This window comes from Hippoglossus hippoglossus, chromosome 20 (assembly GCF_009819705.1).
Source record: "Hippoglossus hippoglossus isolate fHipHip1 chromosome 20, fHipHip1.pri, whole genome shotgun sequence".
Classification (NCBI taxonomy): Eukaryota; Metazoa; Chordata; class Actinopteri; order Pleuronectiformes; family Pleuronectidae; genus Hippoglossus; species Hippoglossus hippoglossus.
In genome coordinates this window covers 19,893,359-19,919,768 of record NC_047170.1, presented here as the reverse complement: position 1 = coordinate 19,919,768, position 26,410 = coordinate 19,893,359, and the positions used below count along the sequence as shown (strand labels likewise).

The 26,410-nt window shown below is 42.6% G+C and overlaps 3 protein-coding genes and 1 long non-coding RNA gene across 7 annotated transcripts; 2 read left to right on the top strand and 2 right to left on the bottom strand.

Annotated features, from left to right (window-relative positions):
- Positions 1–780: 780 nt before the first annotated feature.
- LOC117754129 (protein phosphatase 1 regulatory subunit 3G-like) lies at positions 781–2,336 on the bottom strand. 3 transcript variants are annotated; one of them, XM_034572841.1, is made up of 2 exons: positions 2,176–2,336; positions 781–2,142 (listed from the first exon to the last, which is right to left on the bottom strand). In XM_034572841.1, the coding sequence occupies exons 1-2, from the start codon at positions 2,252–2,254 to the stop codon at positions 1,376–1,378; spliced, it is 846 nt and encodes a 281-aa protein (XP_034428732.1). In that variant the 5' UTR covers positions 2,255–2,336; the 3' UTR covers positions 781–1,375. The 3 variants fall into 3 exon arrangements, with proteins under 3 accessions (XP_034428732.1, XP_034428733.1, XP_034428734.1); XM_034572842.1 differs by having other exon boundaries at positions 781–2,119; positions 2,165–2,335; XM_034572843.1 differs by having other exon boundaries at positions 781–2,119; positions 2,186–2,333.
- A 1,417-nt stretch (positions 2,337–3,753) lies between these two features.
- On the bottom strand, positions 3,754–10,612 carry LOC117753589 (cytochrome b5). Of its 2 annotated transcripts, XR_004612260.1 has the most exons (6): positions 10,355–10,612; positions 6,005–6,133; positions 5,836–5,865; positions 5,699–5,733; positions 4,126–4,451; positions 3,754–4,092 (listed from the first exon to the last, which is right to left on the bottom strand). XR_004612260.1 is itself a non-coding variant. In XM_034571771.1 (5 exons), exons 1-5 carry the CDS (start codon positions 10,490–10,492, stop codon positions 4,373–4,375), a joined length of 411 nt encoding a protein of 136 aa, XP_034427662.1. In that variant the 5' UTR covers positions 10,493–10,612; the 3' UTR covers positions 3,754–4,372. The 2 variants fall into 2 exon arrangements, 1 of the variants encoding a protein (XP_034427662.1); XM_034571771.1 differs by having other exon boundaries at positions 3,754–4,451.
- Positions 10,613–12,452: 1,840 nt separating this feature from the next.
- Positions 12,453–24,853, top strand: LOC117754272. Its single transcript, XM_034573100.1, has 15 exons — positions 12,453–12,665; positions 13,072–13,193; positions 14,378–14,456; positions 15,005–15,061; positions 15,182–15,293; positions 16,084–16,125; positions 16,695–16,771; positions 16,960–17,072; positions 17,448–17,544; positions 17,890–17,975; positions 18,216–18,402; positions 20,415–20,780; positions 21,210–21,935; positions 22,884–22,967; positions 24,694–24,853. Exons 2-15 carry the CDS (start codon positions 13,075–13,077, stop codon positions 24,814–24,816), a joined length of 2,268 nt encoding a protein of 755 aa, XP_034428991.1. The 5' UTR covers positions 12,453–12,665; positions 13,072–13,074; the 3' UTR covers positions 24,817–24,853.
- Positions 15,690–16,048, top strand: LOC117753603. Its single transcript, XR_004612276.1, has 3 exons — positions 15,690–15,810; positions 15,846–15,926; positions 15,964–16,048. It is a non-coding gene; the product is annotated as an uncharacterized LOC117753603 (long non-coding RNA).
- Positions 24,854–26,410: the final 1,557 nt, after the last annotated feature.

Here is a 26,410-nt window from a genome sequence, read left to right as displayed (position 1 = left end):
GAAGAAGGGAGCAGGGAGAATGGAGAAGGAAGCAGGAAGCAGGGAGAAGGAAGAAGGGAGCAGGGAGAAGGAAGCAGGGAGAATGGAGAAGGAAGAAGGAAGCAGGGAGAATGGAGAAGGAAGCAGGGAGAATGGAGAAGGAAGAAGGAAGAAGGAAGCAGGGAGAAGGAAGCAGGGAGAATGGAGAAGGAAGCAGGGAGAAGGGAGCAGGGGAGTTGTTGGTGTCAGGTTCTCCTGGTTTGGATTCTTCACAAACTGACTTGATGTCACAAGATGATAAAATAACAAAACGTCTTTATCCTCATCAGATTTGTGTTTGGTTGTCGAGGCAAAGCTTTATGTCGTCAGCGGTGCGTAAAATATACAACTTAAAAAAACAATGAAAAGAATTTAAGAAGTTTAACTTCATATTTATTTCAGTTTCACAAAAACAAGCAGCGACAGTTTGATCTCACCTCCTCCATCTGCTCCACGATGTTTGGATCAAATCACTGAATTGTTTTCTAATGAGTCGACAGAAACTTTGTGATTCACCCATAAATTACTTTATTATTAAATCTGATAAAGATGCATCGTTTTACTCAAGGACCACTTAGTATCTTCATCCACAGGTTTCAATCACATCACAAACATGAAAAATACACCTGAGAATCATGACATCACACCTGAGCCACTGGTGAAAGACAGCTGGTTGTTTTGAATCATGAACAATCACCTGTAAATGAGTTTAGTCAGAAGGTAAAAGTGGAGTCAGCAGTTTAGATTGAATCAGACTGAGTCTCTGCAGGTTCAGAACAAACACAATCAGATTCTTCTTGATGAAGATGATGAAGACGGTCTCCAGCTGTGACTCTCTCCTGTACCTTGCTGAAAAGAACGAGACATTTTCTACGACTGGGCCCAACTTCTTGTAAATTATCTTTTATCATAAAACTTTTACAAACGAATCCTTCTCAGCAGAGACACTGTGTCGTTGAGTGAGTCCGTGTCCACTGACGCTCAGGACATCCACCAGGTCGTTGACACGGACGTGTCCTGATTGTGGTCGCACACAATTCAGAGGCAGCAAAGACTCTGTTGTTTGTGTCCAGAAAGTCTGAGTTGTGTTGTTGCTCTTCAGAGCTTTGGTTCAGAGGTTTGTGGAGAAAGTTGAGGTTTAGAAAAGACACAGGTGATGATCACTGGATCTTCTCACTGTGACACACTGATGACAAAAGACTCACAACACAACACAGAACTTCACATGTGATGTGGAAACAGCAGCTGCACATCAACGAGTTTCTTTCCGCACTTGGGGTGGATGGAGAGGTTTTACGCACGGATGGAGAGGTTTTACGCACGGATGGAGAGGTTTTACGCACGGCGCACACACCGCTCAGATAGCGTGAAAAGCGGCGCTGACAAAGGCCGTGGTTCCGGGCAGGCAGCGGTACCGGAGGCTGTAGTTCTGCCCCTGGTTGTTGTCCCAGAACTCCCCGTCCTCGCTCTTCAGGTACAGGGCGAAGTGCACGGCCGAGCTGGGGTCCATGAAGGGCGGCGTGTACACGGTGAAGGAGAAGCGCTCTCCCACAATGCCCGGCTCTTCCGCGGCCACAGCCAGAGCCTGCGCGTCCACGCAGGACAGCCAGTCGTTGAAGGTGTACCGGACCCCGACCTCTCTGCCGGAGCAGCCGCTGAAGACCCGGATCTGCCCACGCACGTCGAACTGAGTGATGGTGATTTTCTCCAGACAGACGCGGAGCCGCTGGACTCTGCGCTCCGGGTCCCGCGGCTCCGGGAAGCAGGCGACCAGTCGGTCCGAGACCAGGCTGGACTTGAAGCTTTGGCACAGGTCGCTGAGCAGCTCCTGCTGCGGCGGGGGGAAGCTCCGGTACCGGGACAGGACTTTACTGGGGACCTGCGGCTCCTCCAGCGAGCTGAAGTGCTTCACACTGGCCAGGTTCAGACCCATGGAGTCGGCGAACTTCACCCGCTTCCTCCCGTTGCTCCCGGAGACCTCCTCCAGGAGCGCGGCCGGGTACGCGGGCAGGGACTTGGCTCTCCTCCGGTCCCTCATGAACCTCTCGAGCTGAGAAGCGTCCAGCTCGTCGTCCAGATCTTCCTCCTCTTCCTCCTCCTCCTCCTCCTCCTCCTCCTCCTGCTGCTCCTGCTCCTTCTCCTGCTCCTGCTCCTTCTCCTGCTCCTCCAGGCCGTTCTCCCTGGTCTCCCCCGGGGAGGGAGACTCTCCCCCGGTGAGGGGCGGTGAGCGGGACATGTGTGCCCGGCAGCCCAGACTCCAGACCGGTCAGGAGGAGCCGAGTAACCTGGGGTCCCGCTGCAGGGCCGCTTCTATAGGGGCACACCCACCCACCCCCCCCCCCGTCCCAGGACAGCGTGGGGCTGACGCGCACTGTCACCAGACACAATCACGCGCACTGTCACGTAGGAAACATCAACCTTCAGCTGTTCGTGCGTAACAGCACGGACACGGTTTATTATGATAACAACAATACTAATAAACAATAACTACTGTTATCGTTTAGATTTGTTTATAAAACCTCCGTGATGTGTTTCACAGACACACACACATCACGTGTTAAAACTGATTTTTATGTCACGAGTATTATAATAAAAATAAACATTCAAATAGAATAAAGCCAAATAAAACCTAATGAAATCCAATCTGTATTTAAGTGTCGATCTGTCAGTCATCGTGTTGTGTAACAGCAGGGTCCACGTGGGTCCAACAAAGTGCGTCACACAGCGTCAAGTAAACAAGCACGCGACGTCATCGCCACCGCTGACGTCACGCCGAAGTTTCCTGTCGTGCGGTGAAAATCTAACTTTAATGTGCACGTGAATCCTCCCGGTTCACCAGCAGGTGGCAGCGTTGGTTCTTTATCACTGACTCCTCCAGTTTATTCATGTGGTGGAAAGTAAACCCGAGTTTATACTTCACTGCAAGTACTCAGGTACTTTTACTCAGGTACCCGAGTACACGGAAGTGCTTATGTAGGACAGAAGTAATCAGGTAAAAAGTAATCAAGTAGGACAAAAGTTCTTTGACATTGAGCAGAAACTTCAAAGAAACGTCAACAATTCGTTTTTTGCTGTAATAAGTTTTATTTTCTTTTATAAACTTTTACATCAGATGCACTTTTGTTTCCTCATTGACTCTGGATCCGTTTAAACAGTTGAAACAGTTTCTGATCCTGAGTCTGTGAATGTCCAGTGGATCATTGACTTAAAGCTCATCAGCATACACGTCCCAGCATGCACTGCACCAAGGCTCAAGCACCCACACGCTGGAGACGAGCAGGGATTTAAATTACTTTACTTCTGATTGTGTAAATCAAAACGTGAAAATGAAAGTGAAACTTTTCTGAATCATCAATGTTCGATTTTTCTGTTTCAATGATTAAACTCAGATGAAACTGTGTGAATCAAACTCTGACATTAAAGTTCTGCCTCATGTTTTACTGTATTTCTCCACTTCTCGTATTGATTATAAATTAATATAAATGAACAATCAGCTTCAGTCTGAAGTCAAACCACCGAATGCGTCTGCAGAGGAAATTACGTTACGATCGAAGATACCAAGATAATTTGAAACATGATTCTAAAGTTGTTTCTGTTTTGATGCAGAAACGTTTGAAATAAATCAAAGTTTCAGCTGAAATTTAAAAAGCAGGAACAAGCGGATGAAACAAAGAACTTTAGCTGATGTTCTTAAATTAAACTATAACTTTTCTGGAGTTTAAAATTCTTATTTAACTTCAATATATTCATGTAAAGGGACTCAGTGGCTCCCCCTGCTGGCAAACTCCGTGTCCCTTTAGAAGAAGCGTGTGTGGGCAGGGCCTCGATTCCAACTGGACAAAACGGTGGCGTTTGTATCAGAGATCTTTTGGCTTCATTTCTGGACAATGGGCAGTTGAAACGTGTCGGCCATCTTTATTAACAGTCACCGATTATTTTCTTTCTGCGAGACGCCTGAAGATGAAAAGTTATTTTAAACCTGAGTCAGTGAATCGTGGCTTTGGTCCGATTCCAGTTACCAGGGCAGAGACGTCAGAGTGGATTACTTCAGTCACATGACTGCTGCGTGATGACCTCATGATGACCTCATGATGACCTCATGATGACCTCATGATGCTCTGATTCATACACTCGTTTACATTCAGCTACAAAGATTCAAAAATATACAACTTCTCATACATCCGCTGCATTTCTACAAGATTTTATAAAACATCCATATTTCACAGTGTGACGGTAAATTCAACAACGTGCATGACTTCATTAGCATAATGCCGCATGATTGGTTGGTTAAATAGCATGGAAATGAATTGTGGGTAGTGTAGGACGGACAGGCACAGCTGCATCTCTGATGATGTCACTCGCTGGTTAAGATGCGGTACATCAGCGTGACAATGGCCGCCACCAGACACGGAATCAACCAGCTAGACCACCAGCTGCAAGACAGACAACTAGTTAAACATGTGACTGATTAAACCAGCTGCAAGACAGACAACTAGTTAAACATGTGACTGATTAAACCAGCTGTGAGACAGACAACTAGTTAAACATGTGACTGATTAAACCAGCTGCAAGACAGACAACTAGTTAAACATGTGACTGATTAAACCAGCTGTGAGACAGACAACTAGTTAAACATGTGACTGATTAAACCAGCTGCAAGACAGACAACTAGTTAAACATGTGACTGATAAACCAGCTGTGAGACAGACAACTAGTTAAACATGTGACTGATAAACCAGCTGTGAGACAGACAACTAGTTAAACATGTGACTGATTAAACCAGCTGTGAGACAAACAACTAGTTAAACATGTGACTGATAAACCAGCTGTGAGACAGACAACTAGTTAAACATGTGACTGATTAAACCAGCTGTGAGACAAACAACTAGTTAAACATGTGACTGATAAACCAGCTGTGAGACAGACAACTAGTTAAACATGTGACTGATTAAACCAGCTGTGAGACAGACAACTAGTTAAACATGTGACTGATAAACCAGCTGTGAGACAGACAACTAGTTAAACATGTAACTGATTAAACCAGCTGTGAGACAGACAACTAGTTAAACATGTGACTGATTAAACCAGCTGCAAGATAGACAACTAGTTAAACATGTGACTGATAAACCAGCTGCAAGACAGACAACTAGTTAAACATGTGACTGATAAACCAGCTGCAAGACAGACAACTAGCTAAACATGTGACTGATTAAACCAGCTGCGAGACAAACAACTAGTTAAACATGTGACTGATAAACCAGCTGTGAGACAAACAACTAGTTAAACATGTGACTGATTAAACCAGCTGTGAGACAAACAACTAGCTAAACATGTGACTGATTAAACCAGCTGCGAGACAAACAACTAGTTAAACATGTGACTGATAAACCAGCTGCAAGACAGACAACTAGTTAAACATGTAACTGATAAACCAGCTGTGAGACAGACAACTAGTTAAACATGTAACTGATAAACCAGCTGTGAGACAGACAACTAGTTAAACATGTGACTGATAATAATGTAGATTTCACGTAAATAGCACCAATCTGAAGACCCTTACATGTGTGTGTGTGTGTGTGTGTGTGTGTGTGTGTGTGTGTGTGTGTGTGTGTGTGTGTGTGTCTGTGTGTGTGTGTGTGTGTGTGTGTGTGTGTCTGTGTCTGTGTGTGTGTGTGTGTACCTGGTCTGGTCCTTCACAGTGGTCACCAGTGTTTCCTGTAACACACACATCATCAGACTCGGGGGTCAGAGGTCACATCATGTAACATCTGTATTGAACAGAGATGAGGTCGTTTTAAAGTCGTTCACGTTACTCACCTCCGGTTGGACGAGCTTCTCTCTGTCGTCCTGCAGACAAACACATGGAGACAATTATTTTACATCATCATCATCATCATCACACACACACACACACACACACACACACACACACACACACACACACACACACACACACACACACACACACACACACACACACACTGACCGGGTGCAGCTCTCCTATCACCATGCTGCTCGCCATCTCTCGGGCGTCGCTGGAGTGTCCGATGTCCTCGAAGCTCTCGGTGGCGTCTCCTCCCGCCTGCTCCCTCAGCACCTCCTCTCCCCCGGGGTGCTGAGGAGAAAAACTGGTTTTAAAACTCTGATGGAGATGGTGGCTGATTCAATCATAAAGTTAAAGAGAAGTTAAATGAATTAAGCTGAAGTTTAAGATACATTTTAAGAATTGAGGTGAAGTTAAAGTTAAAGTAAAGTTAAAGTTAAAGTGAAGTTAAAGTAAAGTAAAGTTAAAGTAAAGTTAAAGTGAAGTTAAAGTGAAGTTAAAGTAAAGTTAAAGTAAAGTTAAAGTGAAGTTAAAGTAAAGTTAAAGTGAAGTTAAAGTAAAGTTAAAGTAAAGTTAAAGTGAAGTTAAAGTAAAGTTTAAAGTAAAGTTAAAGTGAAGTTAAAGTGAAGTTAAAGTAAAGTTAAAGTGAAGTTAAAGTAAAGTTAAAGTAAAGTTAAAGTGAAGTTAAAGTAAAGTTAAAGTAAAGTTAAAGTGAAGTTAAAGTAAAGTTAAAGTGAAGTTAAAGTAAAGTTAAAGTAAAGTTAAAGTAAAGTTAAAGTAAAGTTAAAGTGAAGTTAAAGTAAAGTTAAAGTTAAGTTTAAGATAAAGTTAAAGTAAAGTTAACGTGAAGTTAAAGTAAAGTTAAAGTGAAGTTAAAGTAAAGTTAAAGTAAAGTTAAAGTGAAGTTAAAGTAAAGTTAAAGTTAAGTTAACGTGAAGTTAAAGTGAAGTTAAAGTAAAGTTAAAGTTAAGTTAACGTGAAGTTAAAGTGAAGTTAAAGTGAAGTTAAAGTAAAGTTAACGTGAAGTTAAAGTGAAGTTAAAGTGAAGTTAAAGTGAAGTTAACGTGAAGTTAAAGTAAAGTTAAAGTGAAGTTAAAGTAAAGTTTAAAGTGAAGTTAAAGTAAAGTTAAAGTAAAGTTAAAGTGAAGTTAAAGTGAAGTTAAAGTAAAGTTAAAGTGAAGTTAAAGTAAAGTTAAAGTAAAGTTAAAGTGAAGTTAAAGTGAAGTTAAAGTAAAGTTAAAGTAAAGTTAAAGTAAAGTTAAAGTGAAGTTAAAGTGAAGTTAAAGTAAAGTTAAAGTGAAGTTAAAGTAAAGTTTAAAGTGAAGTTAAAGTAAAGTTAAAGTAAAGTTAAAGTGAAGTTAAAGTGAAGTTAAAGTAAAGTTAAAGTGAAGTTAAAGTAAAGTTAAAGTTAAGTTAAAGTTAAGTTTAAGATAAAGTTAAAGTGAAGTTAAAGTAAAGTTTAAAGTGAAGTTAAAGTAAAGTTAAAGTAAAGTTAAAGTGAAGTTAAAGTAAAGTTAAAGTTAAGTTAAAGTTAAGTTTAAGATAAAGTTAAAGTGAAGTTAAAGTAAAGTTTAAAGTGAAGTTAAAGTAAAGTTAAAGTAAAGTTAACGTGAAGTTAAAGTGAAGTTAAAGTGAAGTTAAAGTAAAGTTAAAGTTAAGTTAAAGTTAAGTTTAAGATAAAGTTAAAGTGAAGTTAAAGTGAAGTTAAAGTAAAGTTAACGTGAAGTTAAAGTGAAGTTAAAGTAAAGTTAACGTGAAGTTAAAGTGAAGTTAAAGTGAAGTTAAAGTAAAGTTAACGTGAAGTTAAAGTGAAGTTAAAGTAAAGTTAAAGTAAAGTTAACGTGAAGTTAAAGTGAAGTTAAAGTTAAAGTTAAAGTGAAGTTAAAGTGAAGTTAAAGTAAAGTTAACGTGAAGTTAAAGTGAAGTTAAAGTTAAAGTTAAAGTGAAGTTAAAGTAAAGTTAAGTTAAAGTAAAGTTAAAGTTAAGTTAAAGTAAAGTTAAAGTGAAGTTAAAGTGAAGTTAAAGTAAAGTTAACGTGAAGTTAAAGTGAAGTTAAAGTTAAGTTAAAGTAAAGTTAACGTGAAGTTAAAGTGAAGTTAAAGTGAAGTTAAAGTAAAGTTAAAGTGAAGTTAAAGTGAAGTTAAAGTAAAGTTAACGTGAAGTTAAAGTGAAGTTAAAGTTAAAGTTAACGTGAAGTTAAAGTAAAGTTAAAGTGAAGTTAAAGTAAAGTTAACGTGAAGTTAAAGTGAAGTTAAAGTAAAGTTAACGTGAAGTTAAAGTGAAGTTAAAGTTAAAGTTAACGTGAAGTTAAAGTGAAGTTAAAGTGAAGTTAAAGTAAAGTTAACGTGAAGTTAAAGTGAAGTTAAAGTAAAGTTAACGTGAAGTTAAAGTGAAGTTAAAGTAAAGTTAAGTTAAAGTAAAGTTAAAGTTAAGTTAAAGTAAAGTTAAAGTGAAGTTAAAGTGAAGTTAAAGTAAAGTTAACGTGAAGTTAAAGTGAAGTTAAAGTGAAGTTAAAGTAAAGTTAAAGTGAAGTTAAAGTGAAGTTAAAGTAAAGTTAACGTGAAGTTAAAGTGAAGTTAAAGTTAAAGTTAAAGTGAAGTTAAAGTAAAGTTAAGTTAAAGTAAAGTTAAAGTTAAGTTAAAGTAAAGTTAAAGTGAAGTTAAAGTGAAGTTAAAGTAAAGTTAACGTGAAGTTAAAGTGAAGTTAAAGTTAAGTTAAAGTAAAGTTAAAGTGAAGTTAAAGTTAAGTTAAAGTAAAGTTAAAGTGAAGTTAAAGTGAAGTTAAAGTGAAGTTAAAGTAAAGTTAAAGTAAAGTTAAAGTGAAGTTAAAGTAAAGTTAAAGTTAAGTTAAAGTAAAGTTAAAGTGAAGTTAAAGTGAAGTTAAAGTGAAGTTAAAGTAAAGTTTAAAGTGAAGTTAAAGTGAAGTTAAAGTTAAAGTTAAAGTTAAAGTAAAGTTAAAGTAAAGTTTAAAGTGAAGTTAAAGTGAAGTTAAAGTTAAAGTGAAGTTAAAGTGAAGTTAAAGTGAAGTTAAAGTTAAAGTGAAGTTAAAGTGAAGTTAAAGTAAAGTTAAAGTGAAGTTAAAGTAAAGTTAAAGTGCAGAATCCTGCTTCACGTCTCTGAGTAAATAAGAATTCATCAGTTCAAACAGTTTGATGAGTTTTCATGAATATGGGTGTTTGCTCATTAACTGAAGGTTAATGACTCTTCGAACTCTTCCACAGGCTAAAGAGTTAAAAACATGAAGTTTCCTCAGTTCACCTCAAACCTCCAGTGACACGTGACTCAGAGATCCACGGGATCTCCGGAGTCTCGTTCTGATTAAGAGCACGAGGCCGAAGCGTCCGGCTCGTCTGTCCTCGAGTGAAAACACACGGACGCTCGACAACCCGCGGCCACAGCTTCTCCGGCACTGACCTCAGACACACAGGTAACTATTGGACAAGTCGCCCGCACCGTGAACCATGAGCAGCATAACACCGGCGGCAATAAAAGGCCCCGATCATCTGGACTGGTCAAAGGTCAAAGGTCAGGCGGCTAAAAGAAAACAGCGCTGAAAAGAAAAAGTTTCCTCCGGAGAAACGTGACGTTTGTGGACAGGAAAGAAAACGTGTTTCTTCTAATGATTGAAGGAATATGAATCTGAGTCTGAAGACGAGTTTCTCTTTAATAAGCATCAAACGATCTTTTCAGGAACGTTTCTGAAGTGACGACGTCGTGAAACCTTCAACTCATCAATACAAAGTATTAATCACGAAGATGTTTGAGAAAAGACAGAAACCTTGAGGGACTCAATCGTACTTTTCAGTTTTTTTCTTTTACCCATGAAATAGATTTTATTAATAATCTCAACAGGAACTGATGATTTATGTGTTTTTATCATATTCACTAAATTATTACAAGTGAATAACAATTAATAAAATAAAAGCTTATTTTTCCTGAGATGATTCAGTGAATAAATATAATAATACAAATATAAAACTGATTCTGTCGTATTAATAGAAAATGCTGCAGATCATCATATCATATTATTGTTATTGATCATTTATAAATAATAAAAAATATTTTAAATTAATCTGATATATGTTGTGAAGTAAAGGTGACAAGTATCTGTGTGTGTGGGTGTGTAGTGTGTAGTGTGTAGTGTGTCTCTGTATGTGAGTGTATGTGTGTAAGTGTATCTCTGTGTTGTGTCTCAGTGTGTGTCGTGTAGTTTAGTGTGTCTCTCTGTATTGTCTCATTGTGTGTTGTGTTGTGTAGTGTGTCTCTGTGTGTTGTGTAGTGTATGTGTGTAGTGTGTCTCTGTGAGTTGTGTTGTGTAGTGTGCGTCTCTCAACTCCTCCAGGAACTTGGTGACATCTTAGACTTTGTGGTGAATAGTTCTGCTGCTGGATCTCTGTGTGTTGTGTTGTGTTGTGTAGTGTGTGTGTGTCTCTGTGTGTTGTGTTGTGTTGTGTAGTGTGTCTCTGTGTGTTGTGTATTGTTGTGTAGTGTGTGTCTGTGTGTAGTGTGTCACCTCCTCCAGGAACTTGGTGACATCGTAGACTTTGTGGTGAATGATGATCCATGTGGATTTGAAGGAGTTCTGCTCCTGGATCTCCGACAGCCGGAAGAGCCGCTCTCCCCCCGGACTCCGCTGCTGCTGCTCCCCCATGAGTGAGGCCTCTCGGTCGGACAGGTCGGGCTCTTCTCCTCGGTGCTTCTGGGATCCAGACCGCGGACTAACACTCCGGCATTGAACCCAGTTCCTCCGACAAGGCGTCACATCACTACTGTCAACCACCCGCTGAGCACACAGCACTTCCGCCCTCTGCTTTCACAATAAACCCCCGCTCATCTGCTCCATACAGAAAGGAGCAGAGACTCTTCAGCCGAGGGGAAAACTCCAAACTCTTTATTTGAGTCTCGTGAAAGTTCCATCTTCTGGTTCTGTATTATCTGGTGTCGTCATCGTGGGCTTGTTGTACAGTAAGTCGGTATTCTGCACGTTCAAGAAAAACAACACTTTATTTTGAAAGGCTACCGTCTGATTTCCGGTTAGACCGTGTTATTTCCGACGCTTTTCAAATATTTCGATTTCTCATATCCTGGCACATTAACAAACCCCGCCCCTAAAGCCCTTCCAGTGCTGCCATTGGTGGTCCTCTATCCTACCTTTAGCACAGAAACTCTCTGATTGGCTCCTTGCCCTGTCAATCATCAGTGAGCAGTGGGCAAGGACAAGGCTAAAGTTAATTTAAGTTCAACAGCCGCAGGAAACACGTTCTCTCCAGTGTTCTTCTGTATGTGTTCTTCTGTATGTGTTCTTCTGTATGTGTTCTTCTCTCCAGTGTTCTTCTCTCCAGTGGTCTTCTCTCCAGTGGTCTTCTGTATGTGTTCTTCTGTATGTGTTCTTCTCTCCAGTGTTCTTCTCTCCAGTGGTCTTCTGTATGTGTTCTTCTCTCCAGTGGTCTTCTCTCCAGTGGTCTTCTGTATGTGTTCTTCTCTCCAGTGGTCTTCTCCATGTGTTCTTCTCTCTGTGTTCTTCTCCATGTGTTCTTCTCCATGTGTTCTTCTCTCTGTGTTCTTCTCTCTATGTTCTTCTCTCCAGTGTTCTTCTCCATGTGTTCTTCTCTCTGTGTTCTTCTCCATGTGTTCTTCTCTCCAGTGTTCTTCTCTCTATGTTCTTCTCTCCAGTGTTCTTCTCTCCATGTGTTCTTCTCTCTGTGTTCTTCTCTCCAGTGTTCTTCTCCATGTGTTCTTCTCTCCATGTGTTCTTCTCTCCAGTGTTCTTCTCCATGTGTTCTTCTCCATGTGTTCTTCTCCATGTGTTCTTCTCTCTGTGTTCTTCTCTCTATGTTCTTCTCTCCAGTGTTCTTCTCCATGTGTTCTTCTCCATGTGTTCTTCTCCATGTGTTCTTCTCTCTGTGTTCTTCTCTCTGTGTTCTTCTCTCCAGTGTTCTTCTCCATGTGTTCTTCTCCATGTGTTCTTCTCCATGTGTTCTTCTCTCTGTGTTCTTCTCTCTGTGTTCTTCTCCATGTGTTCTTCTCTCCAGTGTTCTTCTCCATGTGTTCTTCTCCATGTGTTCTTCTCCATGTGTTCTTCTCTCCAGTGTTCTTCTCTCCCTTTAAAGGGTAAATACAACGTGATAAACTGTGAAACAGTTCAGATAAACTTCCTGATTTTACTTCCTGGACGCTTTCCCGCTCACTACAAGCCAAAGATTGTCTCTGGATAGATGTGTCACTCTAACATAGAAATAATAATAATAAAGAAATGATTAATCACACAAATGTTTAATTAGGAAATATTAACATGATTAATTATTGTTATTATAGTTATTATTATTATTATTATCATTATTATTATTATTAATAACAACAACAGGTAAACAGTAGAAAGTCAACAATAACTGTGAAGTTTATTCTTCTCTTTGACATTCTAATATATATATATGTGTATATATATATATAATATCCACAGTGTAGTGTTATACAGTAAAACAAATGTATAATCCATGAAACTGTTCTGTTATATAACCTTTATTTTCTATTCTAAACCTCATGTTCTGACCTAATGACCCAAACAGATTTTTGTTTTTATAAATGTCATCAGAGTGAGACCTCTCCCCTCACTCTCTGATCTTTAGCTAACACCAGCATTAGCTCTCGTTTTGAAGGCTCAGTTTGTTCACTCGACTCTTTACTCAGATAATTCTCATAAAACTATAACTTTCTTTACTTAATAACAACTTTTAGAGTCTAGTGTGAATGTGAATATAATCTTAGTGACTGGATAGAAAGTTAAATCTGATAAAAGCTAACTGGGTTTGGTTTGCACAGGAAACAAGAGGTGAGTACGGAGTTAGCAGTTTAGCTAACGATTCATTTTATGACTATTAGGTTTATCATTGATTCACGTTTTAGCCCTAAAGCTCTATTAATGTTTCTAATATTCACAACACGATAACACAGCTCAAAGAGTTTTATTCAAATGAAACTGTTAATATCAAAGACGTGGCAGCGGCTAACAGGAGAATCCTGATGTTTCCCACTGAGCCGCTACACGAGAAGCTAACAGTTGATATTTGTACAGTTTTAACCACAAACTGTGAAGATGTCTCCACTTCTCCCACAATCCACACAGCTTTAACGTCACGAATATACATGCTGCCGTCAAGTAACTGATTCAACTAGTGTGTGTGTGTGTGTGTGTGTGCGTGCGTGCGTGCGTGTGTGTGTGTGTGTGTGTGTAGGATGAGTGGAGTCCAGCAGTCCCTGTTTTTCCTCGGTCTTCCAGACTTGAAGAATCTGGTCTGTGTCACTCTGACACTATTTGACGAGGAGCCCAGGAGCAAACAGATCAAGACCTGCAGGTGAGAATCTCATGACAGTGACAGTGAAGCTGTTTTCAGACGTGAACTGAAGTCCAGACGTGTTCCTGAAATGTACGAGTCGTACACGTAGAAGACGAAGACGTCAACTTGGAAACACGAGGAGGTTCCAGATCTTCTGGTGGTTTATACGTCATGTCCGGCCTCCTGCTGCTCCACAGGCTCCGCCCCTCGCCTGGATGTTCCCACATGTTCGTGTTTGAACGAGTCGGAACCGACAACCTGCTGCTGCTTCACAAACACCAACTACACAACATGACCAGAAACAAGCTGCTGCTGCTGCTTCACAAACACCAACTACACAACATGACCAGAAACAACCTGCTGCTGCTGCTTCACAAACACTAACTACACAACATGTACACACACAACCTGCTGCTGCTTCACAGGACAAACTGTAATAGTAGTAACATGGATTCAATAATAGTGGATATTTGTAAAATTCCTCTCTCATAGTGTTCATATGAAATATTTGATATTTGTTGGAGCCCGAATGAGTCGATATTAGTAAAACATTTCTGATGCAAATATATCTGCTAATATTTGTATTTTAAAACATTTTCAATATTAAAAAAATAGGAACATAAGAGATTTTACATTTTAATCGTATCATTTATTATAAATAACTATAAATATAGAGACAACACAAATCAAACCCAAATAAGACAGAACCAGTCTATTTACAACACCAAAATTAACATTCACCAGTCCATGACTTCCACCATTGGTGAAATATCCTCGTTAAAACACAATGGACATAATGTGGTGACGTTGGTGACTCCGACACCGTGGAAGTATTTGTTAGAGACACAGGCTGTAGCAGGACGTGGGTTTATAATTAACATGTGCATCAGTGATCCAAACAGATCAGCTGAGAAAACACAACTGTTGTGTTCAGTGTGGTCGGTTGATATGATCACAACATGAAGCAGTTGGGGGGGGGGGGGGGTTGAAGGAAGAAGAGATGTGCAGACGTTTGTCAGGTGACGATGAAGCTTTCAAAGAGTTTTGACCCCGGACAGAACTCAGGTTTATTATCCTGCTCAGTGTGAACGACAACATCAGCTTTTACTGTTTCACCTGAATGCAACAGTCCTGTGGACGTGTCCTTGAGTGAACTGTGTGTGTGTGTGTGTGTCTGTGTGTGCGTGTGTGTGTGTCCACAGAGAGCTGGTGCTGCTGTACTCTGATATCCTGGCCTCTCCTGCTCTTGACTCCTTCACTGATATCACTGTGGTCATGGCAGTAAGAAACACGTCGTTTTGTTAGTTTTGTCTGTTTTTATGCTGCAGCACCAGAATGTTAGTTTCCTTAAAGGTTTGTCTTTTCTTCATGTATAAAATATAATATAAATAACATAATTGGTAGTATGGCCCCAGGGTTAGTATAGTTCTTACACATACACACAAACCTAACCAAACATTTTAATTTTAAATATTTTCAAAGCTCCTTATCATTATCTGTGTTATATTCAATAATTGGAGCATTAGGAATCAAACAAATGCACTTGTGTGTAATAACACAACATCTAACGATAGAGAGACAGATAGATGATAGGTGTTGAAATTCATCTGCTGATATTAAAAGTTCAACATGTTTCCTGTAACTGTCGACGATGAAGCTCCATTAAAATATTTACAAATTCCTCACATTGAATCTTTTGAAAACAAAGAGAGAAATGGGCTTAATGAAAGGATGCAGCATTTAAACGTTAATTTATTTAATTCTTCCTGCTAAAATACTAAAATGCTCCAGTTGAGTTGTCGATGTTTAACTCTCGTCTCTTTCTACAGATCGCGTTTTTCCAGAAAGGCGTCCTCCAGGCGTTTGGGCAGAGACGTGGTCTGCAGGTGTGAGGACTCAAAAGTGTCTCAGTTCAAAACTATAAATTTGAACGTCTACTTTTATTTGATGGATTGTGTGTGTGTGTGTGTGTGTGTGTGTGTGTGTGTGTGTGTGTGTGTGTGTAGCTGGGCTCTCCTCAGGGTGTCTTTCCAGGTGACCTCCAGTGCTGTCTGTCCTACTCTCTGATCACCAGACTGTCTCCCAGCTGGAACAAAGCAGGACTCTACCTCGTCTCAGGTACCGTCCCCTGTGCACGTTCCTCCACAGGGACTCGTCGTCACCTTCACAGCAGACGTGGGCGCAGGTGGTGGCGAGAAGTCCTCTGCCACAGAGATGTGATGCTCCATGTTGAGCTGATGACTCGAAAACAGCGCCACCATGTGTCCCTTTAGGGAAAGACACCTGATCAACAACTTCATAAGAAGAAAAAATAGCAAACTTGTCAGCCCAGCCCACTGTGATTATCAGTATATAGATTATATATCTATTTAGACATAAAGATTATAGATTCTGATTCGAGTCAGGTTCAGAATCGAGTGTTAGATTGAGTTTGCTTCACAGCAAAGTCCAACCTGTAATCACTGCTCTCATACAAAATCTTTATTTACTTTATCAAGGCCAGGGTGTGTGTGTGTGTGTGTGTTTGATCAAAGTGACAGTTGAGTGTTGCAACATGTGGCCAAGCTTTAACCTCGCACAAAGTGTGTCATAAACCAGTCTGTGTGCGTGTGAACGTCGTGGGGACCGAAGCTTGGTTCTTATGAAACTAAACGTCTTTCTGACATCCAGGTTAATGTGAGAGGTCAGATGTGAGTTGTGGTTAGTTGAAGGTAAAGTGAAGGTTACGAACTGGTTCTTGTTAGGGAGTTGGTTTTATCTGAGAAAAAAGAGTTCATATAAAAACAAGTTATCGATACATCAGAGCTAAATTACTCATAACTATTGATTTCCATGTGCTGTTGTGTTAGACCTGTATTCAGCTGCTTTATATCAAACAATGTGACGTTTGTTTTGTGTCTGTTCTCAGGAAAGGACTTTCTGAGAGAGAGAGGGACACAGAGCGCTGTCAGTGAGTGTCACCACCTCTTTTACTACCGACTGGGTTTGAGTTCTGCACATTGTAGATTACAACCAGATCATATTTGTAAATATAAGGGAATTAACCACTTCATTCTTTTTACCAATTATTCTTTCAGTTCCACCTCATTTAGATCAGCAACTAAAACAGGTTCAATCTGTAGTTTTAATCAAGGTGCGTTTCAGTCGGTCGCCTGTTGGTGGCGTCATATCCTCTTTGTGCATGCGTCAGTGTTTGTCTGAAGAATCAAAAGAGCAAACGTTAGCGGCAGCTCGACTCACAGCCAATCAGAGACGAGTCAGAGAAACACTGAGTTCTAACAACACGTCCCGTCGTCCCTCGCTGCTTCACCACAAAACTCTGTTACATAGACTGACACGCCCCCTAGTGCATACAGACCTTGTTTGATCGTTATTTAGTTTACTGTGTAAATATGTTTGTGTGTGTGTGTGTGTGTGTCTGTGTCTGTGTCTGTGTCTGTGTGTGTGTGTGTGTGTGTGTGTCTGTGTCTGTGTCTGTGTCTGTGTGTGTGTGTCTGTGTCTGTGTCTGTGTGTGTCAGGCATGGAGCTGAGCACCACTGAGGGCCAACTGTGCATCAGCATCAACACACACAGCGTCAGACTGTCCCCAACCACAGTGAGAAAACCAAACACTGAAGACACATTATTAATCTGTTTACTCATTTTTAAGTGTTTGAATTAGGTTTTATAACAGAAGAATATCTGCATCGGAGTAAAGTCACTTTTATTCTGGAACAGGATCCAAAACCACAGGAGCTGAACCGAGGTTCTGTAGATAAATGAATAAATGTGTGTGTGTTTCAGCTGGAGGACTTCGACCTCCCTCCTTTGGTGCTGCGGAGGTTCTGCAGTGATCCCGACTCCATCCTCGACCCGTCCTCCACTGGGGGAACCGTCTGGTGTCATGTCCTGCCCAGGTAAGACAGCGCCACCTGCTGGACACAGTGCAGAGGCTTCACAGATTCACTTCTCTGTGATATAGATATGCCACAGATCTGTGGTGGCAAGTCATTGCTATAATAATTAAAATGTTTTATATATAGATTTTTTTATTTTAAACATTAAATAAACAATGTAAAATAAATGATGAAATGATTGAAATATGAAGATTAATATTTATAATATTTTAAGATACATATGTTTCCTCAGTTCTTATCACAGAACAGTTTACTGCCCAGACCACTGTTACATCGACTGTGACCAGCAGGTGGAGCTGCAGGTCTTATTCAGGTGTGTGTGTGTGTGTGTGTGTGTGTGTGTGTGTGTGTGTGTGTGTGTGTGTGTGTGTTCAGCATGAAGAAAGGTCAGATTATCACCATCAGCCATCAGCTGCCCAGAGACGGACCCTTCAGGACCTACACAGACCTGCAGAACCACTGGAACAGCCTGGTACACACACACACACACACACACACACACACACACACACACACACACACACTTAAACAAAATCTGTAGATATGACAGCAAAAAAATGCAGAGATCAAAATGGAACTTAATAAATGTGTTTCTCTATTTTCAGCAGGGACAGTTTTCCAAACCTCAGTTATTTAAAGCAGAAACAGCAAGAATCATGAAATACTTAGAGTCAGATTTATATTTATTTAGTCTTTAATTAGATGACCTGATTGATATGATCACTTCTTTGAGTGTTATGATCCTTGTCAAAGTGTTAATGACAGTGAATAGAAGTTGTTTCAAGGATGTTCAATGACAGCTGGTGTGTGTTTGCAGTACGGCTACCGACTCCCTGAGCTCACAGAGGCAGAGGTGGTTTACTGCAGCGTTTACTTCAGGCTGCTGGGAGAGACACTCTTCACGTATCCTCACACGGACGATTATAGATCATAGATTCAGTATCAGCGAGAGCAAATGTACAGAATCTGATGAATATTTAGTGTAAATCTCACACGCGTTCTAAATACTGATGTAGAATCATTTAGAACAGTCGAATAATAATGAAGCAAGAAGAATTAAACAATAAAAAAGTTAGCTGTTAATAAAGTCTGAGTTGATCCGTAGAATCTGCAGAATGTTCCTTTAACTCTCATCGTGAGCAGTTACCCTCTGAGCTGCATCCGCCTGCAGCCAGCACAGTGCTGCCCCCGGGGCGACCTGCAGGGGGCGCTGGGCTCCTTCCTGTCTGACGTTAGGGACCGAGTGCAGAGGGTGTGTGGCTTCCCTGCACGCCTGACCAGGAAACCCTGTTACCACACGACCAGTCTGAACAGTGCTGCATCTGCACAGGTACACACACACACACTCACACACTCTCACACACACACGTACACACACGTAAACACTCATATATCCTTATCATCTTGATCGCCCCCTGGTGGCTGGCTGCAGTATAGGTCATAAACCTCCTCAATGTTAGCAGATGGGACATGAACCAAACTAAAGTATAAAGCAGAACTAAATTATTCTTAAAGTTTCCTTCTTCTCGTTCTTTCTGTTTCATTTCCTCACTACGTGCAGGTTATTTAATACAAGTGTGTCGAGGCCTGAGTTCGGGGGGGGGGGGGGGTGCAATTATCAGACCACTTCCCCCCCTGTGAAATCTTAATGGACAGTTTTCAGAGGTAATTGTTCTCAGAGGTAATTGTTAATAAAGAACTGTAGAGAAAACACATCCGACTCGTCGTCCTGGGAAAGAAAAGCAAGTGAAGAAAATAGATTTTAATAACAACAATGAATTGTTTGTCTGTAAATACAAAATCCATTATTGATATTCATTTTTAACTCTAATGAATCCTGAATTCTCACCACGTCGTAAAAGTTCTGTTATTGCCTGTGATAATAATAAATCAGTTTGTGGATAGTGGCGGCTGGAAGGCTGTAATGAAGCAGGTTGAAATTAAAGTTATCTCTCATCTTGAGATGTAGGAGAGAAAAGTGCTGCAGCTGGAGAAACCTCAGGTGAGCTCGATTCAGCGCTCAGTGAGGAACTCAAATATTTATCGTGTTCAGCAGGACCCGTCGACAGGAGCTGGAAGTTGTTGTCTGAAAAGAAGCAGCTGAATTGAAGGCTCCTGTCTGTTGAGCACTTAGTGAACTGTTTGTTCCACATTATTTCAGACAGGCTTTCCTTCAGACGGACGTTAAGCTCACACTCTGTTGTTTAAATCTGCGTTTACGAGCTGCACTCTTCTCTTCTCTGTCTCGGTGCTTTACGGCCTCACCTAGAAACCAGTGTTAGGAACGTGTCCGTGTGTGTGCGAGAGATTCTGCAGCGCATGATTTACGTCCAATGTCAGATTTAAGTGCTGGTGAGTGTGTCCTGTGTGTAATGTGTGTCAGGCTCTCATGCAAGAGTCTCAACAAAGAGATAAAGAGATAAAAGATAAAAGAAGGATATAGTGGTCCTCCTTAAGCTGTTTACAGACATGAACTCTGGACAATGTCCGGACCAGGAGGTCAGAGTTCCTCTGTCACATATGAAGAACGCAGCAGGACGTGTTCACAGCAACAGGAAGGTCTCCAGAGCGTTGAAGCCAGAGTTGGTGCATCACATCGATTCTGCTGCAGAGATCACGTGTGTTTCTTTACAGCACCTCATCACCAGCGGCTCCTACTTACATGGCTCCATGTGATTGACAGCTACTACTGTCCAATGGGTGCAGGTGGGAGGTGTAGGTGGGCGTATATAGTCTGCAAGCTCTAAGTCAGGCTCCACCCCCTGCTCTTCCAAATATGGTTACTTCTAGTTTTAGAAGACCAAGATGGCGCAGGACAAAATGTCAAACTGAGGTAGTGTGTGGTGACGGTGGGTCGATGCCACACACCAGTGAGTGATGTGACGGTGGGTCGATGCCACACACCAGTGAGTGATGTGACGGTGGGTCGATGCCACACACCAGTGAGTGATGTGACGGTGGGTCGATGCCACACACCAGTAAGTGATGTGACGGTGGGTCGATGCCACACACCAGTAAGTGATGTGACGGTGGGTCGATGCCACACACCAGTGAGTGATGTGACGGTGGGTCGATGCCACACACCAGTGAGTGATGTGACGGTGGGTCGATGCCACACACCAGTGAGTGATGTGACGGTGGGTCGATGCCACACACCAGTAAGTGATGTGACGGCGGGTCGATGCCACACACCAGTGAGTGATGTGACGGTGGGTCGATGCCACACACCAGTGAGTGATGTGACGGTGGGTCGATGCCACACACCAGTGAGTGGTGGGTCGACACTGTGGTCGATACGGCTTCACTTTGATAAATCTTTGACAGGCTTCTCCTCTTCCTCAGGTGCAGAGTAGTGAACAGGTCAACCTGACCACTTCCTCCTCCGTCAGGCCCGTCCTCACCCAGCTCCCTGCTCCTCCTCCCAGACCTGTGAGACCCTCCTTCAGGTCGCAGCCAGCAGCCTGGCCCCCCCGCTCCCAGCAGGACAGAGCTCTGGGGCTTCTGGGTAATGGGCGTGGATTCGGGAGCAGTTTGAGTCAAGGTCAAGGGTGTAGAGGAGATGGAGACTGGCTTTCATCTCTGTTTTCCTTTTCTGATGTAGCTCCTCCCCTCTCCTCCACCTCCTCTTCCTCCTCTATCCAACTCTTTCAGCCAGCTCCTCCCCTCTCCTCCACCTCCTCTTCCTCCTCTATCCAACTCTTTCAGCCAGCTCCTCCCCTCTCCTCCACCTCCTTTTCCTCTTCTCTTCCACTCTTTCAGCCAGGTCCTCCCCTCTCCTCCACCTCCTTTTCCTCTTCTCTTCCACTCTTTCAGCCAGCTCCTCCCCTCTCCTCCACCTCCTTTTCCTCTTCTCTTCCACTCTTTCAGCCAGCTCCTCCCCTCTCCTCCACCTCCTTTTCCTCTTCTCTTCCACTCTTTCAGCCAGCTCCTCCCCTCTCCTCCACCTCCTCTTCCTCTTCTCTTCCACTCTTTCAGCCAGCTCCTCCCCTCTCCTCCACCTCCTCTTCCTCTTCTCTTCCACTCTTTCAGCCAGCTCCTCCCCTCTCCTCCACCTCCTTTTCCTCTTCTCTTCCACTCTTTCAGCCAGCTCCTCCCCTCTCCTCCACCTCCTTTTCCTCTTCTCTTCCACTCTTTCAGCCAGCTCCTCCCCTCTCCTCCACCTCCTCTTCCTCTTCTCTTCCACTCTTTCAGCCAGCTTCATCCCTCACCTCTTCCTCCACCTCTTCTTCCTCCTCTATCCAACTCTTTCAGCCAGCTTCATCCCTCTCCTCTTCCTCCTCTTGCTCCACCTCCTCCTCAGTTCTCCCCCCTCTTCCTCCCTTGATGAGCCCTGCTCCTAAACTGGTTCCCATCTTCAAGAACAAGCACCCATCGCGTCACATCAATGTTGCCCTGCTGTGGGCCCAGAAGCAGACGGAGCAGCTGGGTGGAGGAGGGGAGGAGAGGAGGAGGCTGACGCTACCTGCCTTCAGGAAGAACTCACCTGCCTCTGCTCCACCTTCTTCCTCTTTTCCATCCCTTCCAGTTCCTCCTCCGATAATCATTCCTCGCTTCAACTGTCGCCCCAAACCTACCAGCAGCACCGCCCCTCAGTCGTCAGCTACGCCCAGAGTCAGGCACTTATCCAGCCTCAGTCCTGGGCCAAAGTCCAGACCCGGGCTCGTCCTCGCTCCAAACACAGAGACGAAGCACAAATCCAAGTCCAGCTCTGAAACCCACCTGAAGGCCGGCTCTGAAAACAGCCCTGCTGCTCAGAACCGCCGCCAACTGCAGGAAGAAGCAACTACACCCCCATCGGCTGCAGAGGCTCCTCCCTCTCTGACCACCTCTGATATGTCTGATAAGGACAAGAACAGCAGAGCGGTGAGTTCACACACGTTGAGATTATCTGTCCAGTATTTTGTGTGTAACGCTGCTAACTAACATAGTCGTAGAGATCTTTATGATTTTTATTCATGTTCCTTTCTACTAAATCAGAGAAGGGATGTTTTGCCTGCGTGTTTGCAGTTTGGAGAAAGTTTCTGTGTCCATGGTTTATGTATCTGATCTCAATACATATGGATTCGTTATGGTGATAAAGTGGCCAATCCGCCCTGCGGACGTACGGGCTCTCAGATTACCCTTCTGCTTCTAAACAAGACGATGGCTGTGTGAATGAGCCTGAGCCCTGACCGCTCAGTACCACAAACAAGTGCTCGTTCATAGTTTCATTTCATCTCTTAGTTTTGATTTCACATTGTAATTGAGGGGCTAAAGAATTTTGTCTGACAAACATGTTTGCTCTTGTGTTCATGAATGACATAATCATACCCCCCCCCATCAACCTGAGCAGTTTCATGTGAAGCCACTGTGACATTAGACCTGCACCTCAATCTAATCAGTTCCGCTCTGAGTCCAAGTGAACGTTTGTAAAATCTGAAGAAATTCTTTTAAGGCGTTCCTGAGAATCCAAAGCTCACGAGGAGTTGTAACTGATGACTTTTCTGTTTTACATTAATCTCTCTGTACACATTTACTAAATGATTAGCCCGAGACAGCAGTTATGAACTGTTCATGTTGTCTTTGTCTTTTAAAGCTTTTGTTTTAACAGCTTTTACTGGTCTGATTCATTCAGTTTGGAAAAACTCTGCTTTCTATGAAAACACTTCACAATCCCACCGGAAAAATCCTAATGGAACCCAGGCTGTAGCCATTAGCTGCAGGATGACGTGGACATTTGCATCCAGGTCACTGAGACCGGGGGGGTTTTCAGGAAGTATGAACGCTGCACTTATCAGCTGCTTCCTGATCATCCTGTTGTTTCTGTTTCAGAGAGTTCGGTGTGAAGCAAAGCCAAAGAAATCCAGAGCCGCGATTCGAGACGTTGATGTGGAGAAACTGGCCCGAAGCAACCAGGTCAGGACACGTGATGAACTTCACTTTATCTGTTTCCCTCCTCTTTCTCAAAAAGACACTTGAACAAACATCACCTACCTAAAACGACAGAAACCATCTTTGAGAAACATTTATTTAACGTCTACTTTGATTTCTTTAGTCCCATCTGCTAACATGGAGCAGGTGGATGTATGACTCATACAGCTGCCAGTCAGCAGAGTCACATCTGTAGCTGTGCTTTGATTCCTTTATTCCTGCTGAGGCTGAAGGCTCCAACGTGTGGATCCTTCTCGCTGCCCTTCAGTTCTGAACCGTGTTGTCGAAGTAGCAATGGCTCTGTCGTCTGATGCTTTAATATCAAACTCAACTGAACAGCTCACGTCAAATCAAGGGGCATTGAAGTTTTCCTGTCATGTCCACGCTCAGCTCTGTTGCTAGGAGACAGCAGTGAGGGCTGGACAAGCTGGTGACACAGATCAAGGAAGTCCTTTGTAGACCAGAGTCTGAAGGAGGCGGCCTCTCAGCTAATAACACAACAGCATTAATGGAAGTTAACAAACTCCCCGCTGGCTGGCGCTGACGCAACCATCTCTCCGGCGCCGCCCTCAGGACAGACTTGACGAAGCTAGTGAGGACAGTGAGGACAGAGCGGGTCCCTCGTCGCTCTGCGCTCACGTCAGCCACAGGTTTGGTGCTGTGTGATGAACCTCGCCGCCCGGTGCAGGTGCTCTGAGGCCGTAGAGGAAACTGAAGTGTGGTCCTTTGTTTCAGGAGAGTGGAGACTTGACGGGTGATGAATGTCCAGCCCGTCCAGCCGCAGCGTCCTCTTAAACATCCTTTAGGCGGACAACAGACATTAACGTGACGTGTTAAAGTGTGCTGTGTGATGAATAGCGGCACACACAGTCCTGTCAGCCTCGGTTTCCCACAAACATCCTTTCCAGAGGGCTGTTAAAGTGATGAATGGTCGGGAGGAGCCGGGAGCCCACAGGCAGCCGAGCAGATTACTGACCACATCCATCAGTTTTACAGCCTCAACCTGAACGCTTTCACCAAACAATACATCAGTTACATTTTCTGCTTTACTGCTGTTTACACACCGACATCACTGCACACGGCCACAACCACAATTACACAATTACCTTCCCTGTTTCTCTTGTATCAAGGAAAACCAGTTCAACCAGTCAAACCCATATCAGATCAGCTGCAGTTCAGCGAGAGGAGAAAGTCAAACATGGGTCTCGTGATGTGAGACACTCGAAACCTTTCTGATTGATTCATCTGTTTGCTGATGGGAATCTGATGAGATCCCTTCACAGACGTATCGGTATCGAATATCAACACTTTCATTTTACAGAATAAACAACACAGAATAGATTTTATGTTCCTAAAAGTGAATAATATCTGGATCAGTGTTTTAGTTTGGTCCGTCCCAAATACAAGTTTATCGAAGACGGTTTCTTAAAACCTATGTTTGTTCACGTGTTCATGTTTCTGATCAGTTTGGTTTTTATGAGTTATTTAATATGATATATAAATGGGCTGAGACGTGATGATTGACAGCTGAGACTGAAGACATGAGAACCGACTCTGATTGCAAATGACGTCATCGGCACAAGATGGCAGAGTTCGTATCTGGCTTCATTTCCGGAGGAGGTGGAGACGCGTCCTTGTTTAGTGTCTCTGTTGTCTCCCCCTTGTTTCTCTCTCTGTATTTATTTCTTTGTTTACGTTCTTTTCGCTCCAGTTGTCCAAACTGAACTCTGCGACGCTGCTGTCCTGGCTGAAGGGACGAGGAGTGCTCGCCAGCGCCAGACTCAAGAAGGAGGAGCTGATGCTGAAGGTCATGGGCTGTCTGGCTGAGGCCTGAGAGAGACACACACACACACACACGCACACACACGCACACACACACACACACACACACACACACACGCACACACACACACACACACGTCAGATTCTTCCTGTTTCTCACAGAAAGTGTTGTCACGCATCTTTAACCGTCTGTTGTTTACTCAATGAAACTTTAAGCTGTTCTTTTTTTCTACAGGCGATATGACATGTTTTCTTTTATCGCTTTCCAGGATTTCAAATGAGTTTTCCACTTCTCAGTAGTTCAACCTTTCAGATGTTGTTTAAAAACCTGTTGTGAATTTATTGAAAATATTTTGTCATTTGTTTTTTATGACTGTTTATGTGGTGTTTATTCAGAAGTTGTTTGCTTGCTATTGTGTTAGTAATGTTTATAGCTATTTATTGAAACTGTTAAAATTAATATAAAAAATCTGCGTCTCTGAGTTTTCCAGTTGTGCCAAGAAGCTGTTTTACTGACACACACACGCACACACACACACACTCACACACACACACACACACACACACACACACACAAACAAACACACACATGTAACTTGATAACTTGATCTGTATATTAGTTTAAATATGCTGCTGCAGGAGTTTTCCTCGTGGTGCGTTTGTGTGTTTTGTGTCTGCAGGGTTTCATTTCCATCAGGCGAGCGGAGTCTTGTTCTGACAGAAGAGTTTGTGTGTGTGTGTGTGTGTGTGTGTGTGTGTGTGTGTGTGTGTGTGTAAGAAGTCGACTTGTTCTTGAAAGTCTGTTATTTCATCACTAACACGTAAAAGGGCCCTGATAGACACGTACATGTGCTTCTGTCTCTGTGTGTTGCTGAGGTTCGATGTCGTCTTGTTGATGTTCACCAGTCACAGACGTTTCCCTGGTTTGACTTGTGTTAAACCGTTATAAATCAAGAGACTCATTTCTCATAGACGTCTATACAAACAACCAGTGGAGTCGCCCCCTGCTGGTCAGCACACAGAATACAGGTTTCAGGCACTTGTGCACTGGCTTCACTTTTCAACCCGAAGTCTTCGTCTGTGGTAGAAACAGAAATGTGATGAGAACTGACTGAACTGTGCGTGAACACTGACCTGCTGCATGGTCTTCTATATTTAGAGATTATAACGATGTCTCTAAATAACAATGTAATGATTAATGAGGTGTGTGTCTGTGTGTGTGTGTCTGTGTGTGTGTGTGTGTGTCTGTGTGTGTGTGTGTGTGTGTGTGTGTGTGTGTCCATGGGAACAAGGCCAAGAATCTGGACTGTGAAAACAACGAGAGCTGTATTTGGTGATTATGACTGAGGGGAAATATTTGCTCAGTGTAAACATCTTTAAGTTATTCTATAATCATAAAACCAGATGCAGGAATGACTGAGCCAGCCACCAGGGGGCGATTGAGAGTATTAGGCTTCACTGTTGGGAGCCGTCATGTCGTCCATCTTTTACAGTTTAAAACAGCAGAGAATGGATTCATAGACTACATTTGTTTTTTTTATGTTCTGTATCCCAGCAGCCACTGGTTGGGCCTCTCGCTGTGTGTGTGTGTGTGTGTGTGTGTGTGTGTGTGTGTGTGTGTGCACGTGTGTGTGTGTCCCTCCAAC